Source organism: Corvus kubaryi, unplaced genomic scaffold (assembly GCF_017639235.1).
Source record: "Corvus kubaryi isolate FWS band 111438036 unplaced genomic scaffold, C.kubaryi_AGA036_p1.0 37265, whole genome shotgun sequence".
Lineage (NCBI taxonomy): Eukaryota > Metazoa > Chordata > Aves > Passeriformes > Corvidae > Corvus > Corvus kubaryi.
The window spans coordinates 2,212,614-2,226,419 of NW_024581080.1; the positions used below are offsets into that span (position 1 = coordinate 2,212,614).

At 56.9% G+C, this 13,806-nt stretch overlaps 2 protein-coding genes across 2 annotated transcripts; both read left to right on the forward strand.

Annotated features, from left to right (window-relative positions):
- The first annotated feature begins 1,378 nt into the window (after positions 1–1,378).
- Positions 1,379–9,657, forward strand: SLC18A1 (solute carrier family 18 member A1). The gene is made up of 16 exons (XM_042024869.1): positions 1,379–1,511; positions 2,612–2,776; positions 3,053–3,386; positions 3,926–3,984; positions 4,184–4,267; positions 4,459–4,551; positions 4,782–4,871; positions 5,739–5,782; positions 5,901–5,961; positions 6,068–6,163; positions 7,630–7,708; positions 7,804–7,855; positions 8,411–8,474; positions 8,557–8,676; positions 8,759–8,892; positions 9,184–9,657. The coding sequence occupies exons 2-16, from the start codon at positions 2,662–2,664 to the stop codon at positions 9,295–9,297; spliced, it is 1,539 nt and encodes a 512-aa protein (XP_041880803.1). The 5' UTR covers positions 1,379–1,511; positions 2,612–2,661; the 3' UTR covers positions 9,298–9,657.
- Positions 9,658–9,986: 329 nt separating this feature from the next.
- On the forward strand, positions 9,987–13,638 carry MAK16 (MAK16 homolog). Its single transcript, XM_042024871.1, has 10 exons — positions 9,987–10,131; positions 10,478–10,527; positions 10,730–10,839; positions 10,991–11,055; positions 11,387–11,538; positions 12,228–12,282; positions 12,367–12,441; positions 12,678–12,794; positions 12,941–12,997; positions 13,249–13,638. Exons 1-10 carry the CDS (start codon positions 10,117–10,119, stop codon positions 13,435–13,437), a joined length of 885 nt encoding a protein of 294 aa, XP_041880805.1. The 5' UTR covers positions 9,987–10,116; the 3' UTR covers positions 13,438–13,638.
- The last annotated feature ends 168 nt before the right edge of the window (positions 13,639–13,806 follow it).

Below are 13,806 nucleotides of genomic sequence, written 5' to 3' on the forward strand. Positions count from 1 at the left end.
GGAAGGGGAAGGGAAAGAGGAAGGGGAAGGGGAAAAGGAAGGGGAAGAGGAAGAGGGGGAAGAGGTTAATGGATAAGAATAAAAAAATGAAAAGTCAAAAGGGGAAAGGTATGAGAAAAAAGGAAAAGAGAAAAGAGGAAGAGGAAAATAAGGGAAAGGAAAGAAGAAAAATAAAAGAGAAAAAGAGAGAAAGGTAAAACTAATAAGAGATGGAAAAATAGAGAAAAAGAAGAATAAAAAACAAAAGGAAGAAAAAGGGAAAGAAAGTGAGAAAGACGCAGCAGTGAGTCAGAACGGATCGGGGTCAGAAGCCAATCCCCTCCCTCCTGCTGGCTCAGAACTGCAAATATTTGGGGCAAATACGAGTGCAAAGAGATCTGGGTGATTCTGTGCTGCTCGGGGGAGCAGCCAAGCCGAGGTGCTGAGGGAAACGAAACCTCCCGAGGAGGGAGCAAAGAGAATAAATAATTCCAGAGAAAGGATTAAATTAAGAAAAGGATTAAATTAAGAAAAAGAGGGAGTAAAAGGTAAAAAAAGAGAAAGAGGAAGGTCCCCACGTGCTGGAGGAGAGTCTTCCAAGGAGGATCCTTCCCCGGGCTCTCTCAGCAGATGGTGCTGCTGCACTGCTCATGCCCTGCCTCGGCTCCACACACTGGGAAAGCAATTTCCAGGCCCGGGCATTCAATTCTCCGCTCTTGAAATCCACTTAAAGGCTTCAACTCCTGCTCTAATGCCCACCCAGGGAATTCCTGGGCAGGATGTTCTCATCTGCCGTTATTGGCAATGGTTTTGGGGCCAGGCAGGAGGCAGACAAATGGCCCCAGCGGCAGATTTACGTGCCAGAGGAGGAAAGGTGAATCTGTTCAGGATTTATTCCCTCTCCCTGCAGTAAATCTCTGCGTCCTGGATGAAGGATGGTATCGGTTTGGGGTTTAAAAGAGAAATCATGGAGCCAAGTGTCAAAAGTTTAAGAAAGCAGAAATGATGGAGGAAAAGAGAGCCTGTTGCCAACGGCCTCTGCGGAACCTCACCGTGCCTGGGGGATCTTCCATCCCACTCTGCCTGTGAGGATCCAGCCTGCCTGGTCCAGGAAGATCTCCTTGTCCCTGGAGGCAGGATAACGGCACCGGGAAAAGCCATGGAGAGCATCCCATGGGGCAGAGGCAGCACTGAGGTGAGGAGGGACCACAACCTGTTGGTACCCACAACCCCCAGAGCTCCAAAATGCCAGGCCAGGTGCCCAGATCCAGGCAGGAATTCTGGTGCTTGGGGAGGAATCAGCCCTGCTGGAAGCTGGGAGTGAGGATAAACATTCCTGCCCCGCTCCCAGCCCTCAGCCCACCCCTGCTGACGCACAGAGAGCTCCAGGACACTCGTGTGAGGTTCCAATTAAACCTGCGGGGACGAGGGACACTCCTCTCCTCTCCTGATAACAGGGAATCGTAAATCCCGGGGGAGCAGAGCTCGGCGAGGCAGCGGCAGCAGCTCCACACTCCCAGATGGGTGCCGGGGTAAGAGAACATTTTCCTCTGCTCCATGCAGCAGAGAAAGGGGACAGGGAGAGCTTAAACTACGTGTCTTTATGCCTCTGCGTTCTCTCTCTTAAATTTATTTATATTCATACTCTTTTGCATGAATTCTGGTGTTTGGGATTTCCTTGGAGGTGCAGTGAGAGTTTTCCACCTTGTGTGGCACTTCCCCGTGATGACAAAGCATTTGGAGTGCTTGCTTTTTGTAATGAAAGCCTGGCAACTCCCATTGCCTGGGATTTCAGGAAAGCCCAGGATTACTGGGAAGAGGGAGAGCTCGGACTCAGCTCCATCCATTTTGCCACTCAGTCCCCAGGAGCTGGGGCGTTCAATTGGTTGGTTTAATGCAAATTTCGGAGGGATCTTTTTGGAGTGTTGTTTCCGTGGAAGCTTCGATCTCAATCACATCCGTGAGGCTTTGAAGTGCCGTGTCTGGCCCTGACATTTCAATCGAAAGACACGGAACGTAAATGAATTTCCTTTGAGGCTCAATTGAATCTCCAAAGAACAAACAGGGAATAAAAGATGTCAAGATTACCTTGGATAAGCTGAGGCTTGATCTGTGCTTGGAGTCTCTGTGAGGAGGCTTAAACGATGCCTTGAAGCAGGTACAAGATGCCTCGGGAATGGTTTGAGAACGCTCCAGCTGGGATTTTAAAAGCAGGATTGATGAAAACACGTCATTTGATAGCAGAGCTGGTAGTCCCAGCTCCTGGGGAAAGCTCACAGATCCTGGGAAAAGCATTCAGCTCTTGGGGACAGCACCCAGATCTTGAGAAGGGCACCCAGACCATGGGGAATGGCACCCAGATCCTGGGGAAAGCAGATAGATCCTGGGAAAAGCACATGGCACCTGGGGAATGGCACTCAGATCCTGGGAAAAGCTCCCAGCTCCTGGAAAAAAGCACCCAGCTCCTGGAAAAAGCATCCAGATCCCAGAACTCCCAGCTCCTGGGGATGGCACAGAGATCTTGGGGAAGGCACAGAGATCCTGGGGATGCACTGAGTGACCCTAGGAGCTGCGTTCCCCAGGGAGAAGCCCTGATCCGAGGGAGGTTTAACCTGGAATCTTCTCTTGGCAGGTTTTTGGAGGCCTTGACCCCTGAGCCCAGGAGCCCACAGGACCTTGGACATGTCCCCGGCCGGGTCCCAGCACTGGCTGGCCACGGGCAGGGCCTCGCCCAGGCTGGTGCTGGTGGTGGTGTTTGTGGCACTGCTGCTGGACAACATCCTGCTCACCGTCGTGGGTACGGGGCTTGGGGCTGCCGGGGGGTGCAGTGTGGGGCTCTTTGGGGCTGCTTGGGGGCACAGAGTGGGGTTTTGTGGGGTCTGTCTCAGGGCTACAGAGTGGGGCTCTTTGGGGGCACAGTCTGCTCCATCAGTCCCGGATGATGCCAGGGGTTCCCTGCCCAGGGGACCTTCCAGGACCCCCCACCCGGCCAGCACCGCTCAGTTCAGCTGCATGCCGAGCTAAAAAATGGAGGAAAATCCCAAATTAATCCTTCTCCTGGCTTTTTTTCCAGTACCCATCGTCCCCACCTTCCTCTACACGACAGAGTACGAAGGTGCCAACAGCTCTGTGAGCTCAGCCCTGCCTGAGCCAACTCCTGCAGCCCCGAGGGCTCCTCCTTTCTCCTCTGTGCTCTCCTCCTTTGACAACACCACCGTGGAGCTGCCGAACGGGACGGGGAGCAGCACCCCAGGACACCCCCCCAGCACCCCCCAAACCACACCCGTGGGCTGCTTGGAGGGTGGGGAGTTCCTGGCCCAGGAGAACACCCGAGTGGGGCTGCTCTTCGCCTCCAAGGCTCTGGTCCAGCTGCTGGTCAACCCCTGGGTGGGTCTGCTGACCAACAGGTAGGTCAGACCCCGGGGTTCCTGCAATTCCATGCGATTCCTCGGCTCCTGCTTGCTGCTGGAATCACCAGGAGCTGAGGAATCACAAGGATTGCAGGGGGGAATAGCAAGGGGGAGAATACAGCCACGAAAACGGCAGGAATTTTACCTTTTCTAACAGCCTGCACATGGCTTGTGAGTTTATATCCCAGCACAAACCTCGCTCGTGCTCTCCTCAGGTGCTGGCAGATGCTGTTGAATACCAGCGACCACGGAATAAACAAACACAGCTTCCCAGTCTGTTGTGGATAAAATGTTATTTTCATGTTTTCTTTGTCTCCTGCAGACACAGTGAGCTGTGCTGGGGTGGGCAGATGGGCTGGGGAGCAGAGCTGTGTCCCTGGGTGGGCTCTGCAGTGTTACTGGGGGGGCACATGGGGCCCCCCTGGCCAGCACTTGTGGGCACATCTCCCCCTCAGGAGCTGCTCCCCAGCCCACACACATTTCCCAGGGGGAATGAGGAGCCCTCCTGAGCTGGGGCCTCTTTGTTCCCGTTCCAGGATCGGATACCACATCCCCATGTTCATTGGGTTCACCATCATGTTCCTCTCCACAGTCAGTGAGTATCGCCCTCCCCTCTGCCCTCCCCACACTGCACAGCACAGACTCCTCTGCTCTGTGTGAGAAAGGACAGAGCAGAGCACCCAGGCTCTGGAAAGGGTGACAAGGACATCTCACTGCCCTCAAACTGGTGCCAGCTGGGGCCAGCCTTGCCCTGTGCTGCAGGGTTTGACCCCAGCTCTCCCCTCCCTCCGCAGTGTTTGCTTTCTCAGGCACCTACACCCTGCTGCTCATCGCCAGAGCCCTCCAAGGCGTCGGCTCCTCCTTCTCATCGGTGGCAGGTGAAGCTTTTGGCTACACCTCAGTCCCTGCGTCAGCTCCCCTTGGCTGGGTTATCGTCATCCTCCTCCTCCTTCTCATTGCACCCACCCCAGCCAGGGAGCAGCTGAACCTCCCCCAAATCCCAGCAGCTTCCAGAGAGGAGCCCCCTCCATGGGCCCAGGCTGAGGTGGGCTCTGCCTGTGCCCCCCAGGCCTGGGCCTGCTGGCCAGCGTGTACCCGGACGACTCGGAGAGGGGCAGTGCCATGGGCATTGCCCTGGGAGGCCTGGCCTTGGGAGTGCTGAGTAAGGAGCCCCTGTTCCCAACGGGGCACGGCCACTGCATCTCCTGCTCCTGCAATCCCACCTGCCTGGCCGTGCCTTCCACGGGCTGGGTGCTCCCCTCCCTCCCTCCCTCCCTCTGCCCATTCCCTGTGGGACCGACACCTTCCCAAACACCCAGCAGGGACCCAGAGCAGCTCCAGGCTTGGGGGACGGTGGCACTGCCAGGGTGTGACCCAGCCCTTCCCTTGCAGTCGGGGCACCCTTCGGGAGCATCATGTACGAGTTCGTGGGGAAAGCGTCGCCCTTCCTGGTGCTGGCCTTCCTCGCCCTTCTGGATGGAGGTGAGAAACCAAAGGGTTTAGCCCTACAAATACAGAAAATGTGAAAAGATTGGAATATGGATGCTTCAGGGAGAGTCTGTGGAGAGGAAGAGGCCCATTAACACGGATGGGTGGTACCATCAGCACTGGTTATTCTGTCAGGGCTAAATCACATGTTTGCTGTCTCCAGATGACTGACACAGCAACAGAGCAGGAATTAATCCCTCATTACTTAATAAACCCCCTGATTCCTTTCATGGCTCAAACAGCACGTTTAGTGAAGCTCTTTGAACTGTGAATTCTTTGGCAAGACACCCTTGTGTGCAGCCTCTTGGTGCCGTGAAGGAATCAGGCTTTGCCAGCAGAAATGGTGCCTTGTTCTTGCCCCCAGACGAAGGCCACGGGAGCCTTCTGAGTGCCACAGCAAAGTTCCAGCCAGCAGGAACTACATTTGCAGTGGGAAGCCTGGAGCTAATTAAATTACAGCCCCAGTTACCGTCCCTGTCTGGCTGCAAAACAAGATATCCATAATGGAGCGTGCAAGAGCTGCTGCAAAATGAAACGTGGGCCTCGTGCCTCTCACACTTCCTGCTTTAATCCTTTCCTTTTCCACATCCCATCTCTGTCACGCTCCGGTGGCAGCTCCCCAGCCGGCAGCCTGGTGGGAGCATTTGCACTTTTGACTGCTTCAGGGGTTGACAAAACCCTCCCAACACACTCGGGGCAGTTTTGCTGCTCCCTCCTGCCCTGCCCGCTCCAACCACGTCCCCAAGCAGCTCCTGAATCCCAGGGTTCTGCTGCTGGGATGGGTCGGGCTGAGGGGAAGGAGAGGTGCTTGCGAGGGGTGGTGCCTGCAGGAAGGAGCCATCAGCAGTGTTCTGTCCCCAGCTCTGCAGCTGTGCATCCTGCAGCCCTCCCGGATCTCCCCGGAGGTGAGCACGGGCCTGAGCGGCGCTGGGTGAGGGAGGTGGGCACTGCCCAGGGCCGGGGGCTGTGCCAGGACCAGGAGAGGGCACGCACAGCCCCCAGCCCACCTTGCCCCCTGTGCAGAGCACCAAAGCCACCCCATTGTCCACCCTGCTGCGAGACCCCTACATCCTGGTGGCTGCAGGTAAAGGTGGACGTTTGTCCCCTGGTTAAAGACTCCCTCGTGCCTGCTTGAAACAGCAGCAAAAAGGGCTAAAATGGAGCTTTCCTCCCTCTTCTCCCTTTTCCAGGAGCCCTCTGCTTCTCCAACATGGGGGTGGCCATGCTGGAGCCCACGCTGCCCATCTGGATGCTGCAGACCATGTGCTCCCCACAGTGGCAGCTCGGTAAGTCCCGAGCTTTGCAGCCTCTTCCCTGAGCTTCAGAGAGTTTAGGATCACAGGATCATTCGGAAAAACCCTCCCAGGCCACCAAGTCCAACCTGTGACCAGCCCAGAGCACTGTCCAGGTGTTCCTTGGACACTTCCAGGGACCAAGAATTGTCCCTGCCTGGGCACTGCGGGAGGGATTGAATCATCTTTTATATCACTCCAAAAAAAGAAGGAAACATCTGCCCTCATGCCTGCGGAGCAAGTGATCCCAGGCTGTGCACGGCTCCAATTCCAGCTGGAAACATCCTCAGTGGTGGCTGTGCCGTGTGCTCTGCTCTGTTATTGCAAAAATTGTATGGAATTTGCTCCCCAGCAGAGCAGTAACGGGGCAGGGAGGCTGTGGGGTGCCCCGGGAGCCCATCTTCTGCAGGGCAGACAATGGGCTCGTGCTGGGCTGCGATTGTGGAGGCCAGATGGGCTCTGCAGAGGCAGCTCCGAGTGAAACGAGGCCGTTCCCAGCATCCCAGGCAGGGCAGGATGGGCTGTGCTGATTGCCAGCTGCCCGGAAAATGGGATGTGGAGATAACAGCGCCTGTGTTCGCTGCAGAAATAACCAGTAATGGTTATAAAACCCAATTGGCGCAGGAATGACCCGGGGGGTGCCCCGGGCTGCACTTAGATCCCAAATTGGATTGCAGGCTTGGAGCAGGGGGCTGGAATTGCTCCTGATCGAGTTATCCTCTGGGCAGGCAGCCACTAAAAGCCTCGGCTGCTTCTCTGGAGCAAGGATGGGCAAGGTGAAAGTGGCACCCAGGGATTCTGGGAGCGGGAGAAGGGACAGAATGCAGGGAAAAAGCACTCAGGGCTCCCCTGTCACCGAGAGGAGCTTTGAGGTGACTTAACAAAACAAAATCCCAAAGATATTCCCTAAGATGTTCAGGTACCTGAGATGTGAGAGCAGTTTGGATTCAGAGTTCAGCACCAACCCACCCACCACAAGCTGTTCCGAACCCAAGGGGCTTCTTTATTTTGTCTCCTCCCATAATTCTGGGAAATTCGGGCAAAATCCGCAGGATTAACCATGTTCTGTAGCTGTTAGAGAGAGGAGAGGAAACCAAACACAAATCAGTGTGTTCCAACAAGGAAGCTGTCCCAGGGAAATGGAGCTGATCACTTTTATTTACTGTCAGCAGGAGAGGATATGAAAAATAAACACCTGGTAAAGCTGCAGGGAGAGCAAATATTTAATCGTGAGCTACATAATGATCCCCGAGCTTTTTACTTAAGCAGTTGTGTTATTCCTCTTTATTTAGTGAGGGAAAATGTGGAGACGTGGGAGAGGGAGAAATTATGAGAGGAGATGTTCACATGCCTGGCCTGGCTCGTGTATTCTCCAAAGCAGGCAATTAGGGAATGAAAATTGGTGCAAATCTGGGTTTTTCTGGGCATGAAACATTCTTTTTAATCCCTTCTCTCTCCAGGGATGGCATTCCTGCCTGCCAGCATATCCTACCTCATTGGCACCAACCTCTTTGGGATTCTGGCTAACAGGATGGGCAGGTAAGTGGGATATTAAAGATTTTGGCTCAGCCCAGCCCAAATTTCAGCAGGTTCTGCTCGAGGCTGAGAACTCCTGCCCTCTGCTCACTTTGCAGGTGGCTGTGCTCCATGATTGGAATGGCTGTGGTGGGAATCAGCCTCCTCTGCGTGAGTAGCAGGAGAATCCACAGGGATTTTCACGGTCCTGGCACAGCAGATGCTCAGGGGTTGCACCTCTGGAAAGGTGCACATCTGGGAAAGGTCTCCAGATCTTCAGGCTGAGAGATTTGGGATTGCTCAGCCTGGAAAAGGCTTTGGGGTGACCAAATGGTGGCGGTCCAGGACCTGAAGGGAGCCTGCAGGGAAGACAGGGACAGAATATTTACAGGGGATGGAGGGACAGGACACAGGGAATGGCTTCAAAGTGACAGAGGGCAGCGTTAGGTGGGATATTGGGGAGGAATTCCTCCCTGTGAGGGTGGGGAGGGGCTGGGATGGAATTCCCAGGGAAGCTGCAGCTGCCCCTGGATCTCTGGCAGCATCCAAGGCCAGGCTGAAGCACCCTGGGACAGTGGGAGGTGTCCCCGCCCATGGCAGAGGGGGTTGGGTTAGGTGGTCTTTAACCTTCCAACACAACCCATTCTGTGATTCCATGCCCTGTGTCCCCCCCTCCCACCTCCCACAGCTCTTCTGGCCTCACACCTCCTCTCTCTCCTCTCCCAGGTCCCTCTGGCCACCAACATTTACGGCCTGATCGGCCCCAACGCCGGGCTGGGCTTTGCCATAGGTGAGCTGGGGGTGCTGCGGCTGCTCCCGGGCAGCTCCCCCGGGGCAGCAGGGACTGAGGAGCCTGTCCTTGCTCCGGCCAGGAATGGTGGACTCCTCCATGATGCCCATCATGGGCTACCTGGTGGACCTGCGCCACACCTCTGCCTACGGCACCGTGTATGCCATCGCCGACGTGGCCTTTTGCATGGGCTTTGCCATCGGTAGGAGAGCTTTACTCACGGTGTAGCTACTCAGGGTGTATCCCCCTGGTGTTCTGTCCCTTTTTGATGTTTGAATTTGCAGGCCCCTCCACGGGCGGGGCGATTGTGCGAGCCCTCGGCTTCCCCTGGCTGATGGTCATCATCGGGGTGCTGAACATGGCCTACGCCCCGCTCTGCTGCCTCCTGCGCAGCCCCCCGGCCACAGAGGAGAAGATGGTCAGTCAGGGATGCTTTCCTGGAGTTTCATATCCCAGGGATTTGGGGGAATTAAGAATAAATTTGCCAGGGGTTGCGTCTTCCCTGGTGGGCTCTGTTCTGCCCTCAAAAAGCAACAAAAAAACTCTGATAAAAGCAGGAAAGTTTCGAGCGTCCTTCCCTGTGCTCACGGCTCGTATTCCCTGGGGAAAAGCCAGCTTTGGCTTTTTGCCAATGTGACAATGCTCCTGTTAACTGCTCAAACGAATCATTGTTTTTATTAAAGCGTGATTTCTGCTCTGCTTCACCCAGGCCATCCTGAGCCAGGAGTGCCCCATGCAACCCAAAAGCTACACCCCAAAGGAAGCCCTGCGGGAATTCCCCCTCACGGAGGAGAGCGACAGGGAGGCAGGAAATGTGGAGTAGCCACAGCAAGGAATGCGTGCCCTGCTCTGGAGCCAATATTCCGGCTACAGAACGCGGATGTGTGAGCAGCCACAGCCAAACCTGCCTATTCCACACTCGTGGGAGGCTGAATTTCCAACCTCTTCTCCAACCACCAGGATTTGGAGGCTCCAGGCCTTTAGTGAAGCCACTGTGGGACTGAACCATGGAATCAGCTGGCAGCTGGCAATAAAGATGTCACTACAATGTCACCGCTCCTCTGAGGACGCTAAAAAACCTTTGTTTCTGTCTTGGTACAGTTTGATGTATTGTGCTATGTCTGTGCTACTCAGAGCTCGTGTGTCCTTCCCAACATACATTAAATTAATTTATTCGTTTGAAGAACTCTAAAGAAACTGAGGTGGGAATAAGGTTTAGACTCAGCCAACAAAGCCAGTCAGATCACTGTATTTAATGGGGATATGTCAGGTGCTTCAGCCGGGGGGTCTCGAAAGCTCTGAGGGAAGAGTTTAGCAGAGAATCCGCAGTTTCTCCCACGGCTCCAGAGTGCGGAATTAACCCACGCCAAACGTATTGCTCACGGCCCCTCAGCGTCTGTTTGCGCCGGGGGTTCCTTCGATGCCCGCCCTGAGGGGAGGCGCCACGGCCGCCATGACAGCGGGGCCCGCCCCCTTCCCGCCCCCAGCACCGCCGCTCTCGCGAGACTTCGCGCGCCCCGCCCCTTCCGGTAATGGCGGCGCCCTAGCCCGCGCGGCCGGCCCCGCCAGCACCGTCAGTCACCGCCGCGGGCACCGCTGTCCCCGTCACTGGCACCTCTGAGCCACCGCTGGCACCGCCACCATGCATTCGGACGATGTGAGTCCGACCGTTCTTGCGGCCCCGTGTCAAACGCCCGCCCCGCCGCTGGGCCCGGCCGTGCGCCCGTCCCACGTGGCCGGGGGTCCCCAGTCCCCGGCGCGGGGGTGGCTCGAGGGGGGCAGCTGGGCCGGGGGCTGTGAACGGGCATTCGGCAGCAGCAGATGCGATGTGTCTGCGCTTCTTGGGGCACCGCGCTCTCCCTGCTGGGGCAACATGGAGAAAACCCCGATGTTTGTGGGGTTTCCGGCGTCAGAGCCGCACCGGGGGCTGCCGGAGCCGGCGGGGGACGTGGGGGGCCGGGTGAGGGGTGTCGCGGTGTGTCACCCGCTGTTTGTGCTCGCAGGTTGTCTGGAGCATGCTGGGGAACAGGCAGTTCTGCTCCTACAAGATGACGTGAGTTTGGGGGGACGGGGTGGGGCTTTGGGGGGATCCAGCAGGGAAAGGAACTGGAGGGACACGTTCGGCTACCCCTCAAACCCCACAGTGTCCCCCCTGTGCCACCACTCGCTGCGAGTCACAGAGGATGGGGTGAGCTGGAGGGGCAGTGGGGTCTTCCTGCTTTTCCCTCATTAATTCCTTGTCCCCTCTTTCCCAGCACCAAAACGCAGAACTTCTGCCGGAACGAGTACAACCTGACGGGGCTGTGCAACCGCTCCTCCTGCCCGCTGGCCAACAGCCAGTACGCCACTGTCCGCGAGGAGAAAGGTGGGAGCGGGGACAGCGGGAGGAATTTCCCTATGGAGAGCGCAGTCAGGCCTTGGAAGGGGCTGGCCGGGGGGGTTTGGAGTCCCCACCCCTGGAGGTGTCGAGGGAACGCCTGGGTGTGGCACTCAGTGGGGTTTGTTCCCTGTTCCAGGTCGCTGTTATCTCTACATGAAGACGATCGAGCGGGCGGCGTTTCCCCGGCGCCTCTGGGAGCGGGTGAGCTCGGGGACACGGCAGTGACGGGAGGGAGGAAACGGCCTCAGGCTGGGCCAGGGGAGGCTCAGGGTGGACAGCAGCAGGAATTTCCCCATGGAAAGGGTGCTGAAGCCTTGGCAGGGGCTGCCCAGGGAGGTTTGGAGTGCCCATCCCTGGAGGTGGCACTCAGAGCTCTGGGCTGGGGACAAGGTGGGCATCGGGCACAGGGTGGAGTTCATGACCTTGGAGGGCTTTTCCTTAATGGCTCCGTGACTCTGGGAGCGATGCAGCCCCTCCCAAGCATCCCTGCTTTGTCCTGCTCTGTCACCCACCCCTTCCCCTGTCCCCGCAGGTGCTGCTGAGCAAGAACTACGAGAAGGCTCTGGAGGAGATCGATGAGAACCTCATCTACTGGCCCCGCTTCATCCGGCACAAGTGCAAGCAGAGGTTCACCAAGATCACGCAGTACCTGATCCGCATCCGCAAGCTGACCCTCAAGAGACAGTAAGGGACACGGGGAGTGACCATGGAGTGACCACTGGTGGCTTATGGAGCTGCTGCCCCTCTCTTGAGCTGCTGGCACTGCTGGACGTGGAGCTGGTCACTGTTTCCTGAGGGGTTTGACATGGATCTGTGTGGCGTGGATGAGCCGCAGGGAGTCGGGTGTATAAATGCACTGAGGGAATGTCCGGAGCTGGAAGGGACCCACAGGGATCACTGACCCCAAATCCTGGCCCTGCACAGACACCCCAACAACCCCACCCTGGGCATCCCTGGCAGCGCTGCCCAAACGCTCCTGGAGCTCTGGCAGCCTCGGGGCCGTGCCCATTCCCTGGGGAGCCTGGGCAGTGCCCAGCACCCTCTGGGGGAAGAACCTTTCCCTAAAATCCATCCCAACCCCCCTGGCACAGCTCCGGCCGTTCCCTGGGTCCTGTCTCTGTCACAGGGAGCAGAGATCGGAGCTGTCCCCTTGGAGGAGCTGCTCCAGGTGCCCTCAGCTGCTCCTCCTGTGACCCCTCCAGACCCTTCCCCATCCTCTGGACCCTCTCCAACAGCTGTAGATCTTTGTTATCCTGAGGCAGCCTACGCTGCCCCCAGGACACTGCACACGCTGCAGCCACGTTTGGAATGCTGGAGCTGCTGGCTGTTGCTGCCAGAGGCTGCCAGATTCCCAGAGCTGTCGTTCCCTGCAGGAGGAAGCTCGTCCCGCTGCGCAGGAAGATCGAGAGGCGCGAGAACAGGCGAGAGGTAGCGATGGCTCCGTGTCACCTCCTGCCACTGCCCCTGTCCCCACTGCCCCTCAGCCTCACACAGCTGCTCTGTGTCCCGTAGGAGAAAGCCCTGATTGCTGCCCAGCTGGACAATGCCATCGAGAAGGAGCTGCTGGAAAGGCTGAAGCAGGACACGGTGAGGGTCACACAGAGCTCACAGTGCTGCCCCTGTGCTGCTGCCTCCGGGGGGGATAGGGGGTGCCTGGCTCCCCAAAACACAGGGAGCCCCAAAACACGAGAGCTCCCCTCCTGTTCTGTGCAGGAGGGTGGGGTCAGACTTGGCAAGGGGCTTTCACCTCAGTCTGATGCTGCCCCGTGCCCAAAGTCCATCTTCCTCCTGTGGCTTACGGAAAATCCCCATTTTCCTTTCAGTATGGAGACATTTACAACTTCCCCATCCACGCCTTTGACAAGGCCCTCCAACAGCAAGATGCAGAGAGCGAGAGCGAGTCGGATGCAGAGAGGGAAGAAGATGAAGATGATGATGAGGTAAAGCTTTCAGCCCTGCCCTGGTGCTCTCAGGTGCCTCCACCTGCTGGCTGAGAACACCTCAGGAGAGCTCAGAACAACCTTGTGGTGGCTCTTGCACAAGTCGTGGCACTGCTGTGCTCAGTCCCTGCCTCTGTTCCCTGCAGGACGTGGACAAAAGGGAGTTTGTGGAAGCAGAGGACAGCGAGCTCAGCGACTTCGAGGTAGGTGAAGCACCAGGTGCAAACTGAGGCTGAGCTGGATGGGCACCTCCAGCCTTGGGTGTCTCTGGGGATGGGGAGGAGGCAGCCAAATCGGAGTTGTGGAAGAGAATTGTACAGTGGGACCCCAGCCCAGCTCCTCTGGAGCCAGGGATTGTGGAATGGGATCATCCACAAGGTGATTTTGGGGAAAAGAGGAGGTTTAGTTACACAACCTGCTCTGACATCACTCCCGTCACCCAATTCTTCCTCAGGACATGGATAAGTTGGAGACGAGCAGTGAAGAGGAGCAGGAAGAGGAGGAAGAAGTAGAGAAGAAAGCCTCCCACGCCAAATCTAAAGGGAAAACTCCCCTGAAGGGCCCAGCCAGGAGAAAACGTCCCTACATTGAAATAGAGTACGAAGAGGAAACAGAGCCAAGCACCAAGACAAAAGCAGCCTGAACCTTCCCTGATCCCGTTTTGTACTGACTGGCAGAGCTCCAGATGTGTCACCAGAACAGCACTGCAGGGTGTCCCCACCTTCCACCCCTGGACAGTACCCTCAGTGACTCCTGGTTTTATATTCCACACATTTTCTGCAAGAACAGCGGAGTTTCTGTCCTGACCCCAGGGAACTGCAGTGAGTTTGTACAACTGGATGAAGCAAAGGAACATCCCCCCCTCTACAACCACAGAAAGCTCAGCCCAGACTCTGCTCCAGGAAGGGCCCTGGCCCGGGGGGCTCTGCTGCTTCCTGTAAGGCTGGAGGAGCCACACGTGGCCTGGATGTGTCTGGGGGAGGTGTGGGGCTCACAGGTGGGACAAGAATGA